A 24,172-nucleotide genomic window follows, 5' to 3' on the forward strand; every position below is an offset into this window, starting at 1 on the left:
TTCAAAAGTCAAATTAACTGCTGGCGAATGTAGGCGACAAACTAAATCACTTCAGAGCAGACCAGTCGAGACGCAGAAATTGAAAGTTTACGTCACTGCAAGTTTATCTACTGAAATCGTGCCTGTCTTGGCCATTGCTGATAAAGACAGGGGACCATGTTTATAAGGCACATTTAAACAAACCTCCTTTCCACCAATCAGACTGGATAAACTGTCCCAGGAATTTATGAATAATAATTCATAAATACCTCAGACAGTTTCGCTATTCCTATTGGTGGAGAGCGCGTCACATGGGGGTGTTTAAACCTTTGTTTATAACCAGTTGTTAGCGGAGACTCCGCGCTAGTCTTGATTTGATTTGGAAAACCATCGAATATGCACCAAGACTATATGCGCATGCACACGAACGGAACCGGAAAACACACGCGTACTGACATTGTACATGTACATGTATACTGAACATACCATGGAGGTGGAAACATACAGAGCTCAAACACTCGCAAACGGATAAGTTTTACAGAGTTTCTTACTTTATTACGCCTTTAACCAAAAAGGTATTTATGAAGGGGAATCAAAGTGTGTTGAATCGGTTTTCACCTAGTGGTTTAAACCCGCTGAGACCTGGTTCTTGATAATTTACCTCAACTTCGTCTCTGTAAAATTATCAAGAACCAAGCCGTTGGGATAAAACCACTAGTTGAAAACCTCTTCACCACACATTGATTCCCTTATTTAAAACACAGCACAGGAATACCCTTTGCAGTCTTACCTTTGATCTTGATGTAAAGGCGCTTTATAAATATTTAGTTGTATGTATGTATGATGTATGTACCTTTTGTAAGGTGGCACATTTGCTACATTGGCAGAGCGGATGGCAGAGTTTAGCGTCTGACGAGACCTTTTCATCATCATCACTCTCATCACTGTCGCTTAGCCAGCCGAGATGGTATTTGACCATCAGTAGATCACCATCGGCCACTGCCCTCAATAACTTCTCCACCTATGACAAATAAACGAGAAAAAAACATGATAACATTTCACCATCGCACAGCTCAGGCCTAAAATCCCATGGAGGTCACATGGGCCCAATTTCATAGAGCTGCTTATGCAGACGATCTAGCTAACCAGTTTTGTGCTAAGCAAAAATTTGCGAGATATCAAAATCAAAGATGGTGCATATGTACCTTATTCTGGCAAGCAGTACATTGTTGTGCCTACAAATGTAGCTACTTGTTGTGCTTAGCTATAAAACATTAGCTTTTTGTTGTGTAAGAATGAGTATTTTTTGCTTGAGTGGTACAACAGTACAGTCACCAATGATTGTATGAACATTTTGATAACAAGATGATTAAAGACACTGGACACTATTGGTAATTGTCGTCAAAGACCAGTCTTCTCGCTTGGTTCTTCTCAACATACATGTATGCATGAAATATCAAACCTGTGAAAATTTGAGCATGATTGGTCGTCGAAGTTGCGCGATAACTATGAAAGAAAAAAACACCCTTGTCAAACAAAGTTGTGTGCTTTCAGATGCTAGATTTAGAGATCTCAAATTCTAAATAATATGGGGTCTCGAAATCAAAACTACGTCACTTCAGAGGGAGCTGTTTCTCACTATAATTTATACTATCAGCCTCTCCCCATTACTCTCTACCAAGGGAAGTTTCATGCTAATAATTATTTTGAGTAATTACCAATAGTGTCCACTGCCTTTTTAAGGTCAGCAAAATGAGCCATGTCTAGGTGCATGGTGCAACTTATGTTCAGTGATTGAACATCAAACAGAGCCTGAAGCTGGAGCCGATGTTTGGAAAATGCAAATCATGCGTGTTGTGAGTTACCAGTTTACTCGTGGGTGTTGAACTTCCCCTGGATCGCTGTCTCACTCTAGTTGTCGTCTTGGCAAAACTCGTCGTGAATGAATCTGTACTCTCGGTTTGGTCAAAGGATGAGGCAATTGGTGGACTTGAGGCTTGCTAAACATACATGTACACCCAAAGAAATAACAAAAACGATAATCATAGCAAAGATTTACCATAGAAGTGTCATGGCCGAGTGGTTAAGAGCATCAAATTCAAGTTCTGGTGCTAAGTCACCGGAGTGTGGGTTCGAATCCCGGTTGTGACACTTGTGTCCTTGAGCAAGATACTTTACTATAATTGCTTCTCTTCACCCAGGGGTATAAATGGGTACCTGCGAGGGTAGAGGTTGATATTGTGAATGAAAAAGCCTTTGGAGCGATATAAACTGTTGCCCAGGTTGTATACTCCCAAGGGAGCTGAGAAACAGTAAAAGGGATGTTATTGGCCCTATGACCAGGGCACTAATGTAAAGTGCATTGATACGGTTATTGTGAAATGCGATAAGAATTGGTTATTATTATAGTGCTTTTCCACACCTGACTAATTGATGTCGCAAAAGTATTGTTTACAACAGGTATGCAGAGCTCAGACTGTTTGAATTATGAATTATTACTGTGAGACCCATTTCCATGTATACAGCATATACGGTTTACAAGGTGATGCGGTAAAATCAGCTACCAAACCTCCAAGAAACAATGGGGCAAACTACTTCCCTTAATGACAAGTATTGGCGTGTTGTGGCTGAGCGGATAAGAACACCAGACTCAAGCTCTGGTGATTTTGATCAGCAGAATGTGGGTTTGAATCCCTGTCGTGTCATTTGTGTCCTTATGCAAGAAACTTGAACATTTGGTGATTGGGTTCTAGGGTTACTGTCTGAAAAGCTGTGCCTTAAATAAAACTAAGATTTTCTTCTTGACTGTCAAGTCCTTCATACCTGAATATAGCTATATTTTCCTTCAGAAGTTGTGGAAGCAACACGCTGTAGGCTTCTACTGATATTGACGTTGTATGAACACATGATAGGTGTTTCTTTACGTCTGTTACGGGCTTCAACGGACGCTCCATGCTCCAAGAGAAGTTGTACAAGGCTCTCTGCACCAAACAAATGAAGAAAAGTGCTAAGTGGTATTAATTCTGCCTTAAACTACAGTTGTACATGTACATGTACGTCTATGAACAGCACTATAAAGAAAGTGTTTTGAGAGTAAGCAGGAGGAGGTCTAGTACCTTAGAGGGTGTTTGAGTAAGCAGAAGGAGGGCTAGTACCTTAAAGGGTGTTTTGAGTAAGCAGGAGGAGGGCTAGAACCTTAGAGGGTGGTTTGAGTAAGCAGGAACAGGGCTAGAACCTGAGAGGGTGTTTTGAGTAAGCAGGAGGAGAGCTAGAACCTTAGAGGGTGTTTTGAGGAAGCAGGAGGAGAGCTAGAACCTTAGAGGGTGTTTTGAGTAAGCAGGAGGAGGGCTAGAACTTTAGAGGGTGTTTTGAGTAAGCAGGAGGAGGGCTAGAACCTTAGAGGGTGTTTTGAGTAAGCAGGAGCAGGGCTAGAACCTTAGAGGGTGTTTTGAGTAAGCAGGAGGAGGGCTAGTACCTTAGAGGGTGTTTTGAGTAAGCAGAAGGAGGGCTAGTACCTTAAAGGGTGTTTTGAGTAAGCAGGAGGAGGGCTAGAACCTTAGAGGGTGTTTTGAGTAAGCAGGAGGAGGGCCAGTACCAACATGTACATGTTAGATGGTGTTTTGAGTAAACAGGAGGTAGCTAGTACCTAAGAGGGTGTTTTGAGTAACCAGGAGGAGGGCTAGTACCTTCAAGGGTGTTTTGAGTAAGCAGGAGCAGGGCTAGAACCTTAGAGGGTGTTTTGAGTAAGCAGGAGGAGGGCTAGTACCTTAGAGGGTGTTTTGAGTAAGCAGGAGGAGGGCTAGAACCTTAGAGGGTGTTTTGAGTAAGCAGGAGGAGGGCTAGTACCTTAGAGGGTGTTTTGAGTAAGCAGGAGGAGGGCTAGTACCTTAGAGGGTGTTTTGAGTAAGCAGGAGGAGGGCCAGTACCAACATGTACATGTTAGATGGTGTTTTGAGTAAACAGGAGGTAGCTAGTACCTAAGAGGGTGTTTTGAGTAACCAGGAGGAGGGCTAGTACCTTCAAGGGTGTTTTGAGTAAGCAGGAGGAGGGCTAGTACCTTCAAGGGTGTTTTGAGTAAGCAGGAGGAGGGCTAGTACCTTCAATGGTGTTTTGAGTAGGATGAGTTGGGCTAGTACCTAAGAGGGTGTTTTGAGTAAGCAGGAGGAGAGCTAGTACCTTAGAGGGTGTTTTGAGTAGGAGAAGGGCTATTACCTTAGAGGGTGTTTTGAGTAGGAGAAGGGCTAGTCCCTAAGAGGGTGTTTTGAGTTAGCAGGAGGAGGGCAAGTATCTATTAAGGGGGTGTTTCGAGTAAGCAGGAGGAGGGCAAGTACATATTAAGGGGGTGTTTTGAGTAAGCAGGAGGAGGGCAAGTATCTATTAAGGGGGTGTTTTGAGAAAGCAGGAGGAGGGCAAGTATCTATTAAGGGGGTGTTTTGAGTTAGATTTACTCACCATAGCCCCATCGGGTTGTGAGATGTAGAGGAGTATCCCCTTGACAGTTCGCTGCATTAATATCCACTGGTTGGTTACTGTACATCATTGCTTTCATACACTAACAAAATAACAACATCATTTACATGTGTACATGTATCTTTGGTGGAAAGAATGAAATCACATTTGATGACATAATGATAGCATCAAGGATTAACTGATTCTGCTGTAAGTTATTAGCATAGAACACACCAACTAAGGTCCGAGGTGACACCATGTGAGGCATCACAGTCAAACAAAAACTGCACTGGCTTCTGGGTGTTGGGCTGAGCTAAATAACGATTCCCCATGCACTGAGTAGAGTTTGATTTGTGCAAAATTGGAAATCATCCAGTGCAAGACAATTTTTACAATGATTTTCAATTTTCATTAATTTAGTTTGCAGTTCCAGATATGCAACTAGATACACGTGTACCTACATCTTCATGACCGTTTGCAGAGCAAAGGTGAAGCGCAGTGTTGCCATCATTGTCCTCAATGTTGACTTTGGCTCCTTCATGTAGCAATAACAGCTGAAGCAAAAAAAAACAACCAGCGCAAATCAAAAGTTCAAAAACATGGCAAATTTTTTTAATTTTTAAACATTACACTCACTCTTTCATTTCTTTCTTTCAGTGTAATATTTCTCACACATTTTTGACGACTTGCACCCCTGACCAACTATATTGACTACTTATGCAGTGCTATAAAGATTAGTCTCATTAGTCATAAAACACCTGTCCAAAAATGTTTCTGTTTGTTTAAGCGTTTAGAGCAACTTGTTGGTAGATAAAGGTGTATGTACGCTATCAGGGATGAGAGTCATTGCACACAAAAAGGTCTGTAACTACACTGTAGGATACAAATTGTGCTGATGTACATGTATGTTGAAATTATGGCTTTTCCACCTGTACTGTAACCCCTGAATTTATAGATTCCACTGAACAGTGTTCTCAGCACTAGAGAAGTAGATCAAAGAGCAGAATTTTGATATATTATGGATAAAGTAACAGCTGATCTTCTTCACCAGGCTGACTTAAAAAGTCTGAATTCAGACCAAAGTCTGACAAATCTCATCCCTGGCTATATACAAGACTCTATCTATTCTCGACTCTTCAAAACACCACTGAGGTCAAACACAGTTTACAACACATTCATGGGGAAAAGATCGAGCCCAATGAGTTTACTGACTCCATAGTGACGAGAGAGGAACTTACCGTTGCATGTTGCTGCCCTCTACTGCATGCAATATGAAGTGGAGTGGAGCCGTGATAATCCGTAGCATTGACATCTCCACCATTCGATATTAATACACTGATGACGTCAACATGACCTGTACGTAAACAAAAGGCATTCAAAAGCTTCAAACTCCTGGACACATCATTGGCTTAATTGATTAGTCGATGACTGTTTGTGTAAGGGTTTGTAATTCCACCATACGGAGGCCTCATACTTTAATTCATTTCACTTTATTTCCAAAACCAAACAAATAAACTAAACAATTAGGAGTGAATGAAGAATTGTTTTACAAGCAAATGGAATAATGATATTACCAGGTACATGTACAGGTACAACGTTAACAAGCGAAGGCAAAATATAAATTACAGAAAAACCAAAACAGAGCACAAGGTGATTGAGTTGGAGGGGACCCACAAAAAGCAAAGCTTGTAGAGTATGGACCCCCCTAACGAAAGCAATGAAGCAAAACTAATCTGTGGCGAGAGCGAGTAAAACGTAGTGGCATAACAACCAGTTTACAAAAAAAAAAAAACACAATACAGTACTTCATGGTGGCAACAGAGGCAAGTGCCTCCATCTGCACCCAGTCATAGGCCCTTATTCCAATAGTTGACCAATAGACCGTATTGAATAACCCCTTTTTGTTACGAAAAGTCGCCATCTTGTAGGGCAAACCGAATGCGCGTCAAATCGCGTACATCATCGAAGCACGCAACACGCGACATTCCCGGTTTTGATTTCTACAGCACATGCACGCACACACGCACACACAGTTGCCATCTTGTTGGTCAGATATTTGAACAGTGACGTCATATTCCATACAGTCTATAATTATGAGATTTTAGTATCTTCGCAGTTAGATTTATAATTATTTACTTCCCTATAATAGTATAGAAAATATTTTTAAAAAATCAAAAATAAGCACCAGCACATTTGCTTTGTTCACATTTACACTAATCCTATTGTCTGTCAACAAACTAAATTAATACCAAGTATCATTTGACTTTTATATTTGAGGAACACATTGCCTTGGACATGTTTGATTGGTTGAGTTGGTCTCCCTTTTACTTTACAAACTATTACGGTCAGCCATAAATGGCCGACCATGTTAGTCGACGAGGTAAAAGAAAACCACGCAAATTCGAGTGATACTTGTGTGGATCATTTATATTGTACTTTTAAAATATCTATCTAACCATTTGCATTTCAAAAACGGTTTCATACACTTTTCAAAGACCAACTCGTCCGATCCGAGGCAACATGTTCCTTGAATCACAATTTGATGAAAGGTCAGCTTCTGCACATGCCCCTTCTTATACTAGTCAATAGAGGGAGCCCTGTATAACTTACCATACATGGCAGCTACGTGCATTGCTGTACAACCTCTATCATCCCTCGACAAGGCCGTCACTGCTCTGGGATCATTACGCTTCCTGTGGGGGAGGGGGCAACCAGACAGACAATGAAACAACAAACAATTTTCATCTTAAATGTCACACTGTAGTTTCCAAAGGAATACAAACATTTTGTGGCGTGTCAGGCCCGAGCGGTCAAGTTGTCAGCAGCAGAGTGTGGGTTTGAAGCCCGGTCATGACACTTGGGTCCTTGAGGAAGGCGCTTAACCGTTACTGCTTCGTAAAAATGACATCCTTACGGAATTTGAGGGGTAGCCCTGTTTCAGCAAAAGCAAAAGGTGGCACTGTGCACCCGGAGACAGTTGATTTGGGTTGGCAGCCGAAAACAGTGAAGTATAGCCCTTACCATGACGTGACCGTCTGCCTGCCTTATGATGCAAGTCGATAACAGTGTGAACTTTTTTATTGCATAGGGTTGAGAATCTTACGTTGCGACGAGTTCTTCACATTTGTCGCAGCCACAGAGCGGATGGCACATCTGATCTAGAAGCCAGCTGTGGTCATTAGAACTCTGCTCCAGCATCTTGGCAATGTCGTCAGTGTTACCCTCTCTAGCATGCTGCAATAAGAATGGATGAGGAATGATTATAACACAAGGGTACATGTATGATTACTTGCAAAACACACAAACAAATCCTGAAAAAATAATAACAAGTTTTGATTCTGATTGAACCACCAATTCAATTCAATTCAATTTAATTCAATAAAATATGTTTTTTAATTGACACTGCATATGCTGTTTACTCCCGCAGGGAGCTAAAAGAAAGATTTGGTTATTGGTTAAGCACGTTGAAAACTTGGCGTAAAATGTTCTTCATACATGTAAGAGAAATTTACTAATATTTTAATTGTTATTATTTGACAGCAAGACGTGTGGCGTGGCGTATCAGAGCTACAATGTAAGTGGTCGCCAGGTCACATGTTGGTCACAAGGCCGAAGCTGTTTTGTTGTCAGCAGCAGAGTGTGGGTTTGAATCTCGGTCATAGGATTTAACAAGGCACTTAATCACAATTGCTTCATATAGAGTTGGAACTAGTGCATTCTGCTCAACCAGCCAGGCTTCTAGTGGATGGATACCCTGTGCCTACATTCGTTACGGACTGCAAAGGGGATAAACTGGTTTCAGCCCTAAGAGTACAAATGTACAATGTACATAGGTGGCAAAGTGCCCCTGGTGGCAGTTGATTTGGGTTGACAGCCCAAATTAGTTAAGTGTAGCCCTCGCCTTGAAGTGGGCTTCAATTTGCCCTTGTTGAGGTATGGCTGACACTATACGTAGGAGTGCACTGTTTAGTTTGGTTGTACGTGTGTATACAGACAAGTTTACCAAAACCCAATAGTGTCATATGAATGTATTTACCATATCTCAAATAATATTGCCTAGAAGTCTTTTACTCTTATCTGAAAGCCCACAATTTCGTCCAACAAGGGTGTTTTTTCTTTCATAATTTTCAATGCTACAACTGACCTGGAACAATGCGTCTATTGTCGGCATGTCTGGATCCGTAGGGTCAAGCTTCTGCCACATACCGTCAGTGGACGTCATCCGTCGAAGTACATGAAGCTTCTGGGGATTAGCAGCACCGATCACGACGTTGTTCATATTACCAAGTTTCACATGCTCGACAGCAGCTTCTACTGATGCTAAATAGAATCTGAGGCGAGAAAACAAAGAGGACATGCCAGGTATATATAGAGTTTCATCAGGAAGCTTTTACTGAAGAGCACAGTGATCAAGTGGATAGACTGCTGGACTTGCGTACCTGTCACCCGTACCTGTAATAGCCGACAAACACCCAAACACAATTCCGAATACAAATGTGTTTGTATGGAACAATGGTACCAGGGTTTGCTCATCTGGAGGTTGCTAAACAAAGCTTGCCTTGACATACATGTACATGTTGAATCTGTCTTGACAGTCCGAGGAATTAAAATCTAAGCAGTAACTTGTGAATTAGCAAGTCACTCCATCATAGATTTGTCTATTTAAACAGGAAGGTATACATTTGGTAATTACTCAAAACAAATTATCTTTAAAACTGACTTGGTAATGAGCATTGGAGAGATGTTGATGGTATAAAACATTGTGAGAAACGGCTCCCTCTGAAGTAGCATAGATTTCGAAATAGAGGTAATTTCTCACTAAAATAATAAAAGACTTTTAGCTAGAAGTCTTTTATTGCTATCTGAAAGCACACAAATTCGTCCGACAAGGGTGTTTTCCTCCCAACTACGATGACCAATTCAGCTCAAATTTTCACAGGGTTATTATTGTTGCATATGTTGAGATAAACCAAGTGAGAACACTGGTCTTTGACAATTACCAAACGTGTACATGTACCTTTCCTTTAACTGAAACAATTGCTTATTGCAGCAATCAAAATAAGCAACAGTGACTTGTGAGATCGTCAAGTGCTTTTTCCTTGTGTTTCAAAAAGTTTCTGAGAGAAAATTTGTTTTTGTAAATGCCATACAAACGTCATAATAACAAGTACCAAGTACTGGTATGAGTTTTACAATCAGCGGGCTAATGTCCTTTGTCACAGTCTTCCTTACCCAAATTCTCCATCTGCAAAGCTAGAAAAGCGGAAGTTCATCATGAAGGTGAGATTGGCCAGCCAGTTAGGGATTTCTGCCTTGACTACAAGGAACACTAACAAGGGAAGAAGGTCATCAGATGACATGGCTGGAGCTGAGGAAAACAAAATAATTATAATAACAATTGACTAATCTTATATGACAACTCAGTATGATTCCGACCTCGGTCAGCTAGAGAGAGAGAGAGAGAGAGATATGACAACTCACGCAGCGGTAGTGAAATTAATAAATAAAAGTAGAGTTGGTAGTCCTGGCCCATTTTCTACCTTCCGCCCAAGCTCCCAAGCTCCAAAATACACTGCGGGGTAGTAGAAAATAATAATAATAATAATAATAATATCATCAAAGTCTTACAAAGCGCACGTGTGCTGAGTATATGCCAACTTTCAGAAGGATAGGTAATAGGGGTGATGAATTTTGAGACCCAATTATTTAGCACTTTATAAGGGTACTACGGCGCATACAGCAGCCAGAGCCAAGACCACTGGGGTGAACCCTTTCTCTTTTCAGTTGGGTTCTTTAAACATGCCTAACAAAACACATGGGACCGACGGCTTTACGTCACATCCAAAGGACAGAGCAATGGTTATGTGTCTTGCTTAAGGACTCATGGTTTACCTGGTTCCTTGGAGCGTGTCCTGAAGCCAGGCTGGCTGATGGCCATGACAGTACGTCGTAGACAGTGAAGCTTCTCTAATGGCGTCCTGTACTGGTTGATGGTTGAAAGCTCGCGTCGTGCACGAGGAACATTGGCGGTGAACTCCGGTCGGACGCCCACGTCACGCACCTGAAGCTCAGACAGGTTCCTGGTGGTCTTGTTCAATGCTGCATCCTGGAACATTTTTGTTAAGCATAAGTTTTCAAAAAATGCATTAAAGACACTGGACACTATTGGAAACGGTCGAAGACCAGTCTTCTCACTTGGTGTATCTCAACATGTATAAAATAACAAACCTGTGAGTTTGAGCTTATTTGGTCGTCGAAGTTGCTAGATAATAATGAAAGAAAAAACACCCTTGTAACACGAAGTTGTGTGCTTTCAGATGCTTGACTTTGAGACCTCAAATTCTAAATTGGAGGTCTTGAAATCAAATTCATGGAAAATTACTTCGTTCTCGAAAACTAGAAACTAGATCACTTCAGAGGGAGCCGTTTCTCACAAATGTTTTATACTATCAACCTCTCCCTATTACTAGTTACTAAGTAAGGTTTTATGCTAATAATTATTTTGAGTAGTTACCAAAAGTGTCCACTGCCTTTAACCGTTGATTAAAGAAATCATGGTGTACCACATACATGTAGGTGAGTAGATATTTTTAGTTTATTTGGAGGGGTGGGAGGGGAGGTAACATAATTCCTCTGTGAAAACTCTGATGTCCCAGTTTTTAGATATGTTTATACTTGGTAATCAGGACAGTCCTGGGAAAACAGTTTGCAGGTATGCCTCATACATGTACATGTAAGTGAACTTACATGTAAGTGTAGCAAGCATGAGGGAACCCACAAACAAGGGTACTTACATGTACTATGTGAACCAGAATCACCAGGGTTATTCCCTGCTCATTCCATGATAAGTGTTCTGGTTTCTTTTATGTGCACTACCAATCCTAGAGATGGTTTTGAGAAGAAGATAGTACATGGAAGAATGGAGGGGAAGAGAAGCAGGGGCAGACCAGCAGTGAGATGAACAGATGACATAAAGAGGTGGACCGCATCAGTACAGACGCCAGTAACCACCATGACAGAGAAGACGGTGGTATAGGGTAGAATGGAGGGGAAGAGAAGCAGGGGCAGACCAGCAATGAGAATGACAGATGACATAAAGAGGTGGACCGGATCAGTAGAGACGCCAGTTACCACCATGGCAGAGAAGACGATAGTACATGGAAGAATGGAGGGGAAGAGAAGCAGGGGCAGACCAGCAGTGAGATGAACAGATGACATAAAGAGGTGGACCGCATCAGTAGAGATGCCAGCAACCACCATGGTGAATAGCAGAGATGGTTGGAAGGCTATAATGAAGGCCAAAGCAGCACAATTTATACCAACTGACCAGGAAGAAGAAGGCAATCCTAGTACACAGGACCTTCGGCTTAACGTGAAGTGCATTGCTCAAGGACACGAGTGCCATGAAAAGGACTTGAACCCAGACTCTTCTAATCAGAAGCACCAGGGCTCGAGTCTGATGCTCTAACCACTCAGCCATGACATGCAATATGGTTCCTGTGACTCACCTGACTAGCCAAGAAGGAGCCGATAGCCTTGAAGACTTTGTTATAAACACCATGCAGTATGTACGTCTCCATAGATGTCTTCAGATTGTCCATGTGACCATGGTGTTGACGGACCGTCTTGCGCTGTCAAAAAATTTATTCGGTTCAAAAGAACACACATAACTGTTCAATACAGCCTGTTTAAAAAGATTTCTCTTTATGAGACAATGGAAACTTTGAAAAATATAGAATGCAATCAACTTATTTACCAAACAATCACTTAGCCCCCCAAAAATAGCTGACTACGTTGTGCATGTACGTTAATTCAACACATTAAAGACCTGGACACTATTGGTAATTGTGAAAGACCAGTCTTCTCATTTGAAGTATCTCAACAAAAACTTTAGAAAATTTGAGCACAATTGGTTGTTGAAGTTGGGAGATAATAATAAAAGAAAAAAACTCCCTTGTCACACAGAATTGTATGCTTTAAGACGCTTCATTTCGAGACCTCAAATTTTAAATTTGAGGTTCTCTAAATCAAATTCGTGGAAAATTACTTCTTTCTTGAAAACTACGTTACTTCAGAGTGAGCTGTCTCTCACATTACCAAGTGAGGTTTTATGCTGAAACTATTTTAAGTAATCACCAATAGTGTCCACTGCCTTTAATGCATGTTCTTCATTTCTTTGTATTTAACTATGTTGATTGTGAGGTGTTGTGTTCTTTGTAGAGCGCCATATAAATGCCTAGTAGTATTTTATTATTATTATTATAATAGATACATGTAGCTTTCAGAGTGAGATGAAAAGTACACGTATGTTGGTTCTTACCAAGACTGTGTCTTTAAGAGCTATCTGCATTGCCATGGCAAAGAGGGCGCTAGTTTCATCTATGATGTGACGTAACGTCTCCAGCTGCTGAGTGGTATTCCGGAAGTTGGTAATCAACTCATCCACCTGTTTCTGGGAGTGCTTGCTGTCTGTCAATTTAAGAAATTTAATAATACATGTACTTATTAATCTTATTAAAGTGTACCCAAGCAGATCCTTGCCCTTTGATTGGAGGATTATCCCTCAGGTGACAGCAAATAAGCGTACCTTTGCATGCTACGTCATTCACCGTGTCTTTTCGTTCGATTCACCATGCAATTTGCTTTTCATCTGACTGATTCTATAATAGCATGGTGCGTTAAACATCACTGCTAGCGTGTGTCTTTGATAATGCGGCAGTACAGTTACTGCAAGGTACATACACATTATGTAGAATGCATTTAATCACTGTTGAATTAAAACTAGCCGAACCAAAATAAAGGGATGTAATGTCACAATTAAACATTGTTAGCTTTGTTTGTTTTCAAAGTTGTATCCTCCAATCAAAAATACAAAGATCTACTTGGGTGTTATATAAAACTAATAATGAATGTTTTTTATACGTGCAATAGTGAACAAAAATTATTGTCTAGCAAAAGTGGTATGAACCCTTGCGAAACGGAGCATTAGGCTAGGAATTGAAAATGTAACATGAGAGTTTGACAGCTTTTCCACAATTTTTACCTTTTTCAATAAAAAAATGCATAAAAAAATGTGTAAATGGGAACAAAAGGAGAAGTGAAGCCGTCTTAAACAGGGAATAAAGATCTTGCAGGGTCAGGGCCATGCAAACCCTGTTGCCCCCTTTAACTGCTTGTCAATAACACTAATGCTCTCTATTGACCCAATTCACCTGACGTCATCATCAGAATAATCTTGGAACTGCAATCTTGGTTGGCAACGTCACTGTGCGTTATTCAGTGAAGTGTGCATTGTAGGCGACGCTGAACTTCCAAGTAAACCTATTGCCGTCCAAAATGGTGGGCGGGGCACAGTCACAGCGTGTGAGGGGTCAATACCATGGGAGGGAGCGCTCGTGCAGTAACTAGGTGAGAGTTCATAACTCCTTGTATAGCCACATAGCCTGCTCTCATCATGACGACTAAGCCTGGGAGAGTGTGAGACTAGTGTCGTAGTCACCATTTTTCAACTTTTCGAATAAAGACACTTGACACTATTGGTAATTGTCAAAGACCAGTCTTCTCACTTGGTGCATCTCAACATAATATGCATAAAATAACAAACCTGTAAAAATTTGAGCTCAATTGGTCGTCGAAGTTGCGAGATAATAATGAAAGAAAAAAAACACCCATGTCACACGCAGTTCTGTGCTTTTAGATGGTTGATTTTGAGACCTCAAATTCTATATCTGAGGTCTCGAAACAAAATTCGCAGAAAATTACTTCATTCTTGAAAACTATGTTTCTCACAATGTTTTATACTATCAACCTCTCCCCATTACTCGTCACAAAGTCAGGTTTTATGCTAATATACATTTTGAGTAATTACCAATAGTGTCCACTGCCTTTAATCGTGTCGTGAATACCTGTTAGCCAACATATTTAACTCACAAAACAGAATCAAACATCAGTGAGGCAATCCTTCAATCCTTTTAGCTTGAATTTTACTTTTGCGCCTGCAGCAAACTTTATGCCACAATGCATCTTGAGAACTAAAAATTAGTGACGACGCGTGTTGAAGTTGCAACTATTTGATGGTGCAACTAGTCAAGTAGTAAAATTCACTAGTCGCCCAGGCGACACACCGCCTTTAAGAAAGATTAACGCTTTGTCAAATGGCTTAGTGTTCCAAACCCATCAGTTTGTGTTTTGCTTACATTTATTCCCCCATAAAAAGTCAGTGCAGTCGTCCAACGTCTCTAGACAAGTCATCACTGGATCCTCTACAACCTCTGTCAGAAAAAGAGAAGAAAAAAAAAAAACCTATATTTTATTATACTGAACGCTAAGACCAATTAAAAACCCACAGAGCAGTAGTGAAGTTAAAAATGAGAAGTCCCCTTGATCCACTGAAGCAAAATAAGTAGTCCCTGCCAATTTTTTACTTTCTCCCTAGGTTGTAGTTAAAAATAATAAGAACAATAATAATAACAAATTCTTATTCATGTGCATTTCACAATAAACCATATCAATGCGCTTTAAATACATCCCCTAGTCATTGGGCCAATAACATCCCTTTAATCTTTCTCAGCTCCCTGCAGGGAGTATACAGCCTCAAGCTACCGTGGCGCTCCAAAGGCTTTTTTATTCACAATAGCAACATCTACCCTCGCAGGTTCCCATTTATACCCCCCGGTGAAGAGAAGCAGATGTAGTAAAGTATCTTGCTCATGGACACAAGTGTCACGACCAGGATTCGAACCCACACTCTGGTGACTTAGCATCAGAACTTAAATTCGATGCTCTTAACCATTTTGCTACGACACTCTAGGACATTTCTTTTCATAGCTTTAGGCCTACAACACTACACACATGTTTGGTCTTCACTAATAATAACTTGTTTTTATACAGCGCTTATCTACGGGTGTCGCAGAGTGCTTACTTTTACTTATTTCCAGACAGGTTTTTAAAGTTTTTTTAATTATGAGACCAATTTACATCCCAGCTTATGAATGTTAGAAAAGTGATGTGGCGGGGTGAGAAGCCACAGCCAGAAACACTGGGGCAAAACCCTTTCCTTAGCAAAGTGTAACTTCGATCTTTTACCTGCATTACACAACACACAGAACCAGCAGCTTTACGTCTTATCCAAAGGACATAGCAATGCTTTACTTAAAGCCAATACACTTTTGGAACAGAAAAAAAAAATAAAGGTTCACAGATTTACAAATACCCTACAGGGTTTACAGAAGGTAATGGTGAAAGACTTCTCTTGAAATATTATTCCATGAAATGCTTTACTTTTCGAGAAAACATTTAAACATTTATCAATTCTCGATAACGAGAATTACGGATTTATTTTGAACACATGTCATGACATGGCGAAACGTGCGGAAACAAGGGTGGGTTTTCCCATTATTTTCTCCTGACTCCGATGACCAATTGAGCCTAAATTTTCACAGGTGTGTATTTTTATATAAAAAATGTGATACACGAAGTGTGAGCCTTTAGACAATACTGTTGTCCAATGGCTTTAAGTACACAAAAGTCAAGATCGGGACTCGAACCCACACTCTGCTGATCAGAAGAAAAAAAACAGAGCTTAGACAAGGTGCTTAAAGGAACACGTTGCCTTGGATCGGACGAGTTGGTCAGTAAAAAAGCGTTTGAAACCTTTTGTTATGAAATTTATATGGTTGAAAAGATGTTTTAAAAGTAGATCACACACAAGTATCACACAAGTATCACTCAAAATTGCACGGTTTTCCTTTTACGTCGCGAATTAACACGGTCGGCCATAAATGGCCGACCGTGTTAGTCGACGAGGTCAAACGAAAACCACGCAATTTTGAGGCATATTTGTGTAGATCATTGTATTCTACTTTTACAACATCTTTCTAACCATATCAATTTTATAACAAACGGTTACAAACGCATTTCAAAGACCAACTCGACCGATCCAAGCTCGGCCATGACATACCATTTCCAAGTCCTCAGACCATACATCTTACAATCTGACGCTGGCATGTGACAGAGAGGAAATGAAGGTATAGGCCTAGTGTAGACTTAGTAAAATAAGATATACGAGTTAACATACCATTTCCACCTTCAAGTAGTCTATCAATACACACAACTCTATAGCTCTCATCATTGTCATTGTAATACGTCTCCTCAAACAGAATATGAACACTTCTGATCTCTTTGAATCCCTTAGTGGTTGTAATCGAGTCTCCATTCAGTTGCACCTCCTGAAAGTAGAACAAATATTCCACAATGGAAATAAAACGTTTAATTAAGTGTGCTGGCAACCAGAAGAAAAAGCGTTCACATTTGAATGTTATTTCTTTGGGATCTAAAGACCTACACTGCAGTCGGTTGCCTCCAAGTTGCCAGCAAACGTTGCCTCATGTGACAAGGCCCTTGCTCCCTGTGGGCATTTTGCATACAACAGGCACGCACCTGCCCGTTGAAAAAAACAGGAACATTTTCGAAGGCACAACCGACCGCAAGTGCGAAGCAAGGCAACCGAAACGCCACGGGACATGAGACCCACAATGGTACCCAAGATATTGTTGAGGTTTATTATGCTCTAAGGTGCATTGTTAGCATGTACTAGGCTTATTTTACATGATTGTAGTCGTTATTCTGGTTGCCAGGCATATACTAGGCTAAATGAATTGTTTTTAATTATTTTAGCGCAGAATGTCGCGAAACAGCAAAAGAGTTGCATGCCTGATACAAGTGCCCCTCAATCCTCCGATATCCTCCTCTCCTATGTCACTCCGCACCAACACCAAATTGATTGGATTTCAACAGCCCCAGACCTTCTGAAACTTTCTCTTTAGGAAAGAAGGTTCTGGGAAAGATTTGGGCTGGGTTACTAACAGGGCCCAATTTCATAGAGCTGCTTAAGCACACAATTTTGCTTAAGCGAAAAATTCATTGCTTAGTAAAATCAGATTACCGGCCAAGACTCCACTCAAATGTTATGCTAAGTAAACAACAACTAAATACTAGTCATAAGCAATGTATATGGCATGAAGTTTTGACCAGTAACATGTGTAAAATAAGTGAGCTATTTGTGTGCTTAAGCAAATTTTTTGCTTAAGCAGCTCTATGAAATTGGCCCCAGGTGCTACTATAAGTTATAAGTGGTCACCTCACAAGATGAATCAAACTTGAATACTTAAAGACAGTGGACACTATTGGTAGTTGTCAAAGACTAGTCTTCTCAGTTGGTGTATCTATCTCAACATTATATGCATAAAATAACAAACCTGTGAAAACTTGAGCTCAATCGGTCGTCCAAGTTGCGAGATAATAATGAAAGAAAAAACACCCTTGTCTTACGAAGATGTGTGCTTTCTGATGCTTGATTTCCAGACCTCAAATTCTAAATTTGAGGTCTCAAAATTCAAATTCATGGGAACTTACATCTTTCTCGAAAACTACGTCACTTCAGAGGGAGCCGTTTTTCACAATGTTTTATGCTATCAACCTCTCCCCATTACTCGTAATCAAGAAAGGTTTTATGATATTAATTGTTATGAGTAATTACCAATAGTGTCCACTGCCTTTAAGTGGGCGTCAAGGCGATATATGGACATGGAGGCAACCGACTCTGTTTTCTCATTGCTGAAACATTAGGCAGACATGGTACAGTTTGCACATGCATGACCTAAGGATTTGGGATGGGTTAGGGTTAAGTGCTAATATACATAAAGTGATTGAAATAAACGTTACCTTATTATTCATAGTAAGGTAGACGCCTGGCTGATCATCACATGGTCGCAGTATGTGAGTCTCAAAGTCAGCCTGGGACAGAGAGAACCGTGCAAACACACCTGTCCTTGGTACACAAATCTGAGGTTAAACAACCAATGGATACTTTAGGTTAAAGGGTTTCGCAACATTTTGTGGCTCAAATAGTTGGCCATGACATAAGTACATACGTACAGTAATATCTGTACAAATTTCAGCTTCATAAGTCAACAAGTCTTTAGAAAAGAAATCAAAAAAAAAATCACAGAGAAATGTTTTCAGGAGAGTCGCGTACGCAGATCAAATCAGTCGCTAAAATAAATCTTTTCTCAATATTCCTTTGTCAGATTCTACAGCATCCCTACAAGTAATATGTTAATGGAAGCTTTCTACCATATTATCTTTAGGCTATACAGTGGAAGTTTTATGTAAATTTGTTGACATTGTGTTTACCTCGTACAAAAAGTACTCAAATCCTCTAAATTTTTCAATGATTCTTTTTGAAAGATTTCAGTTCTGTTAGATTACATTGAAAGCTCACTCACAATTAAAAATGTACACTCCCTTCACTGACTTACCAATAATCTCTGCACAGAAGCCTGCTGGTGTAGCTGGCGGTACTTTGTCTGCATAATGATGAAGAAACGGTTCTCGGCCAGATCCTCATCATAAGAGTGGCCCTCCATAGTTGAGGCTCTTTATGCGACCCACTCCCTCCCTTGAAAAGACTTGTGTGACTCCTACCCAACTGGTACCCAGTTGGTACCCAATTGGTACCTGTACCCAATTGGTACCCTGAAGGTACCTAAATGATTGATGATGTAGCCCACATCCAGTCCATGCACCAATAGCCTTTATAACTGGTACCCTGTTGGTACCTATTTCCAGGGTGGTCAAATCCTAAGTATGCAGGGTAGTCTATGCCTGAATAGGATGCAATGCAGACCTCCTGATTGTTACACTTTTACACGTAGTACCCGATTGGTACCCAATTGATAGCCAAATTTATTTCAAGGTGGATACCCACATGAAGTCAGGGGACTTCACTACATTACATTGCTGGACTGGCACCCAACTAGAATCTGACCGTAGAATTCTGAAAATAAAGGAGAAAATAAATTTATAATTTTTCAAAACAAAAAGCCCACTTTTAATTCATAAAAAAAATTCAACGCAGGCAAAATACTTTATGATATTTAGTAAGGAAACGACTGCTTCTAGAGGGCTAACTATAACTAAGGCTACCACGTGAGCCTTTTATTATATAGAGGTCTAACATCTTGGGCCTCCTTCACGCTACATGTATGTTTTCAAAATCAACGTTGAGTGTAATTGAAAGATGAACATTTACGATCACTTGCCGATCAATAGCTCCAGTTTCTTTTGTACTACAAATTAAGCCAAAACTTTCCCCACACACTCGATTCATATTTGCTTGTATTGCCTTTTTGTCAAGTTAATTGGAAAAAAAAAAGTGCAATTGTCTACTTTCTCGCATCATGGTCAACTGGGGTGTTTTCTGTCGCATCACACGTTTTTTGACTTTCAAAAATGTTTAGGCCCCCCAATAGTTATAGTTGCGATAACGTAACCCTCCTCCGGCCGGCCGCGAGCGCGGCCGTCGGGAGGAGGGTTACGCGGCCATCGAGAGGGATACGTTATCGCAACTAGCCCCCCAAACAATTTTTGGGGGGGTCAACAAACACTTTACCCAAGGGACAAGTGGAACCAGCCGGATAAATTTCACAAATTTCCGTATGGCGCCACCTGTCCCACTTTTCCATTCAACATATTCAATGTGAAATATCATTACTACAGCTGGGCAATTCCACGCAAGTGCGACACGAAGGTCAATATTTCAAAATGCTTTTTTTCAATTATCTTTTGCAAAATTGATAGAGTATATTTTGAAGTTTCTAGAAATGAAAAAAAAATGATCCAGACCAAATATTTTGAAAGTTACAGCACTCTGAAGTTGACGCTACGTTAAATGGCACCAATCATAGGTAAGAACACAAAATTTATTTCTTTTTGTAGTTTTCATTAATCTAAAGGCACTCATTTTATTTTGTTTGGTTAAAATAACAACTCTCAGTGTCTATATTTAGGAAAACAACTTTAATTAATATGAAACTAATGTTAGATACCTAGCATGTACCGTCAAATGAACGCTTTTCTTAGGCTTTGTATAATGTCAGTCACAAAAAATGAAGATTTTTGTCATAAAAGTATACATGGTAGCAATTAAAATCTGCCCTCCATTATTTTCTTAGTAGGGGGTCAGGGTAGAGCAACAATGTTATCAAAAAGGTAAATAATTGTTGTTTAAATTTTTTTATTAATTAAACAAAAGTGTCAGTCACGTTTAATGTCAGTCACGACAATGTAATGTCAGTCACATTATTACACAAGCTAATGAAAAAGATTTTGAAAATTGGATGGACTATTAAGTTGTCTTTTACTCTCAATGCAACTAAAATGAAGCTAAATGAAACAATGGTCTTGGATCTGTTTATTTGTATTTTTAGTCCAATTCATCCATATTTTACAGGTAAGTGAATAACGAATTTGTATGGTGAACTGTACTCCAATCCATACATGCATAAGGCGCATTATTCATTGTGAATATTTGTCATTGATCGAAGTAAAAGTTATACAATTGTTTTCTGGCTAAATAGGTTTTTGGGATTGAACAAAGAATTGACTATAGTGGGATTCAAACCGGCGCTCTACCAACTGAGCTATCTAGCCCTATATTGGCAGTGTCCCTATTTTAAATAGGTCAACATTATTACAAGAGTCTCACACTACCATGAGTACACAAGTTTTACAAGAGAGTAAGGACGATACTACAAGACAGCAGCAGAGATGGGCTGCCGAGTACATGAAAACAAAGGAAGCGTAGGTCAACAAAACTACAAAAAGAGGAGTTCAAGCTATATAAGACTGATTAGAAAAAATTCTGAAAAGAGAGATGTAAATCGAAATAGAGAGAGGGTATCAAGATGTCATAATCTTAAGAAGCAGAGAGCAGCTCAATCAGCTGATCCATCTCCTCCAAAGTTGAGGATACTTTAACAGCTCCTACATACACTAGATTGACTTTATGAATACGAAGTGCTGTTTCGATGGGAAGGACAAGACTGTTTTGTGGAATATTGTACTTGAGTGTGTGCAAAGTAAATGCGAACTGATCTGCTACTCCACCAAGGTGGAGATTACAAAGTGGCGTTGGTTGGTTCAACCTTAAATTATGTCAAGATTTAACAACACAGGTCTCAAAATACCCACTCCACCCACAGCAATTGCCGCAGTGCCCTGTGCTTTGCATTGGTGCCCTTCTCCAAACTACAAATTTACAATTTCGTCACAGAGTGTCCTTTACATAAGGAAAAACGCAGTGCCCCTTCAATAGCAATGTTCAAGGCCTGGTAACAATGTAGCCAATACCTTGGAACCTGACCACCATCGGTAACAATGTAGCCAATACCTTGGAACCTGACCACCATCGGTAACAATGTAGCCAATACCTAGGAACCTGACTACCCTTTGACAATGTTAGTGTTCAATTTTCTTGTGCTTTTATATGGTACATGTATCTATTTTGATCGAAGTACATTTTATAGATTGGCTCGTTAACTACACAATTTTCTTAGCAATAGTTAAAGACTGTAGATTAAGGTATTGCAAATTGAACAAATGAAATAAATAGAATCTTACAGAATATTGCTTACTGGCTAGGATGTAATGTAAGAGTCCATGTAAATGTTTTGATTACAATATAGTAGGCGTGTGTTTTTAGCAGACATATCCCAAAGCTTGAAAATTCTGAAATAGCTGAAATAGCAGTTTTACACTTTTCAGTCTTTTCTTCTCTCAGTTTTTTCATGCATGTGAAAAGCTACATTTACACAATTGTTATTAAACTGATAGAGCTTATTTCACTAAAAAAAGGGAGCACCCATTTCTTCCTTCATGTGTCATTTTGTATTTAATAAAAACTTCATCCCAATTCCCCAATTCCAAATAGCAGCTTATGTTTTAGCTCTTTTATAATACATTTTATCACAATTAATGCATGTTTCAACCTTTAAACATCTAAAAATTATAGTTTTTCCTTTAATATAGAATTAAACAGTTCATTGATACTCTCTTGTGGACAGAATTTTTAGTTTTGTTTTGTTAAATTGTTGTTACTGTTATTCTAGCAGATGTTATGAACGCGTAATGTCAGTCACAGTAATGTCAGTCACAGAGGTTAATTTGCATAATTATCAAAAAATTCATGAATAATTTTTCCCAAGTTTTGGTTACCCTATCAATATCAGATATAATGTTAATATGGATTTAGATCTGTAGCACTTTTAACTTGAAGAGAAATTTTAAAAACAAATCAACACTTTTTGGTTGCGTCGCTTTTTGTAATGTCAGTCACGGCAGTTAACGACCCCCCTCGTCGGGAAAAGCTGAACATGAAATTTAAAATTTTCAATGCTGTATTATGTATTCAGGTCCTAGTATCCCCCATGCCAAACATAAGATGGCTGTCATTGTTTAGACATGAGAGCTGATTAGATATTCAAAATTAGTAAAAAATGTAATGTCAGTCACGCTGGAATTGCCCAGCTACACTAGTTAGGCCTCAATAACAATTGTTCAACTTCAAGTTCAAGTCAATTTGAAATGATGATGAAATTGATTGATTGAATGAATTGTCAAAATTGAGATCCCTTTTTGTATTCAAAATCAAATAGTGAAAATGTGGTGGCGACGTGCGGCAAATTATCCCTGTGCAATTCTATCCTTCCAAACTAGTGTAAATAAAAAATAATCGAAATAATCACCTGTGAATGATTCATCGTTTTATTTAGTCAAGTAAACAACATTCATGGTCAAGTGTCCGGATTCTAGGCACACGGGGACGGATGAGATTTAACATTAGGAAATCCTAACATTAGATTGCACTGAAACAAGTCTGAAGACTAACACAACACGTCAGAAACATACCAAACGTCATCTGCAACGAAACACAGTTACACACAATTCGTAGTTTGAATCTGCCACAAATTCATTGGTTGACATTGAAAACACAAACATGCTGAACAGGAGCATGTAATGTGTGCTCTTTTCACTTCGTGCACCTTTTATCTGTTTTCTTTTCGCAATAATACAAGTTCACTGACTACTGCTGGCGGAACCCTACGACCGTCGAAAGAGGGCGCCCTATCAGTTTAACGGTCGTGCTCACTTCTGACGCATCTACGTACACTTGGGGCGGGCGGGTGCATTGGGTTTTATGTTGGAGGTCTACACGGAAATGAATGTCTACCTAAGTGTTTACAAATTGCAAGCATGGTCCATTTCACCATAGCGCAATTGTTTTGTTATACTTCCATTTATTATTAACTTCAAATAGAAACATTAAACTTACATCATACCGTTATAGACGGCCTACCAAGCGATCCCGTATCATTCATATGCACGCAACACTTACTGTAGGAACCCAAGTGCGACCCGTTCTTTAATCGGGTAAACAAGCTTCGTGAATGTCAAAGATTATAGTAAGGGGGTAACAAATAAGGTAGGGTCACGACCTGACTCACGCTCTTTTCCATTTTGTAGATTTGGGCTCGCGAAAGAGAGGGTACATTGATTTTCTTTTAGTATTTCTCTCTATTTTTCTCTATAGAGTGAGCACGTGCCTCCTTTGACCCGCGTCTCTTATAATATTGTTAACAAAATAGCGGGGGATCCCTGCAAAAAAATGCTTGATGCATGAGCGGGTTTGTTTTTGTCTTGATCACAGTCACGAAACACAAACCCTTTGTATAATTTGAAATGACAATAATGTTTCACGACAGCCAAATATATATTATGTATTATTTACATACCCTGATCGACTGTGTATCAAAGTCGTTGGTTAATCATCACAAACATGGCCCACCCCCCCCAAAAAAAAAAAAGAACAAAAGGAAAAACAATAACAAATGTTTGCTCAGAGTCT

The 24,172-nt window shown here is 39.7% G+C and overlaps 1 protein-coding gene across 2 annotated transcripts in view; it reads right to left on the minus strand.

Annotated features, from left to right (window-relative positions):
• LOC117289036 (ankyrin repeat domain-containing protein 27-like) overlaps positions 1 to 23,343 on the minus strand; it is a 67,959-nt gene extending 44,616 nt beyond the window's left edge. The window contains exons 1-18 of one of the 2 annotated variants that reach the window (XM_033769952.1): positions 23,176 to 23,343; positions 18,747 to 19,264; positions 18,151 to 18,270; positions 16,505 to 16,655; positions 14,625 to 14,699; positions 12,749 to 12,897; positions 11,937 to 12,059; positions 10,321 to 10,534; positions 9,661 to 9,796; positions 8,573 to 8,759; positions 7,532 to 7,662; positions 7,039 to 7,121; positions 5,667 to 5,782; positions 4,890 to 4,982; positions 4,432 to 4,531; positions 2,803 to 2,960; positions 1,845 to 1,979; positions 833 to 1,000 (exon numbers count right to left, since the gene is read on the minus strand). In XM_033769952.1, the coding sequence (XP_033625843.1) occupies positions 833 to 1,000; positions 1,845 to 1,979; positions 2,803 to 2,960; positions 4,432 to 4,531; positions 4,890 to 4,982; positions 5,667 to 5,782; positions 7,039 to 7,121; positions 7,532 to 7,662; positions 8,573 to 8,759; positions 9,661 to 9,796; positions 10,321 to 10,534; positions 11,937 to 12,059; positions 12,749 to 12,897; positions 14,625 to 14,699; positions 16,505 to 16,655; positions 18,151 to 18,270; positions 18,747 to 18,854 (2,247 nt within the window). In that variant the 5' untranslated portion in view covers positions 18,855 to 19,264; positions 23,176 to 23,343. Of the gene's footprint in view, positions 1 to 832; positions 1,001 to 1,844; positions 1,980 to 2,802; positions 2,961 to 4,431; positions 4,532 to 4,889; positions 4,983 to 5,666; positions 5,783 to 7,038; positions 7,122 to 7,531; positions 7,663 to 8,572; positions 8,760 to 9,660; positions 9,797 to 10,320; positions 10,535 to 11,936; positions 12,060 to 12,748; positions 12,898 to 14,624; positions 14,700 to 16,504; positions 16,656 to 18,150; positions 18,271 to 18,746; positions 19,265 to 23,012; positions 23,123 to 23,175 lie in introns of those variants that run through there. The other variant, XM_033769953.1, reaches the window with a different exon arrangement.
• Between the last annotated feature and the right edge of the window lie 829 nt (positions 23,344 to 24,172).

Source organism: Asterias rubens, chromosome 4, assembly GCF_902459465.1.
Source record: "Asterias rubens chromosome 4, eAstRub1.3, whole genome shotgun sequence".
Lineage (NCBI taxonomy): Eukaryota > Metazoa > Echinodermata > Asteroidea > Forcipulatida > Asteriidae > Asterias > Asterias rubens.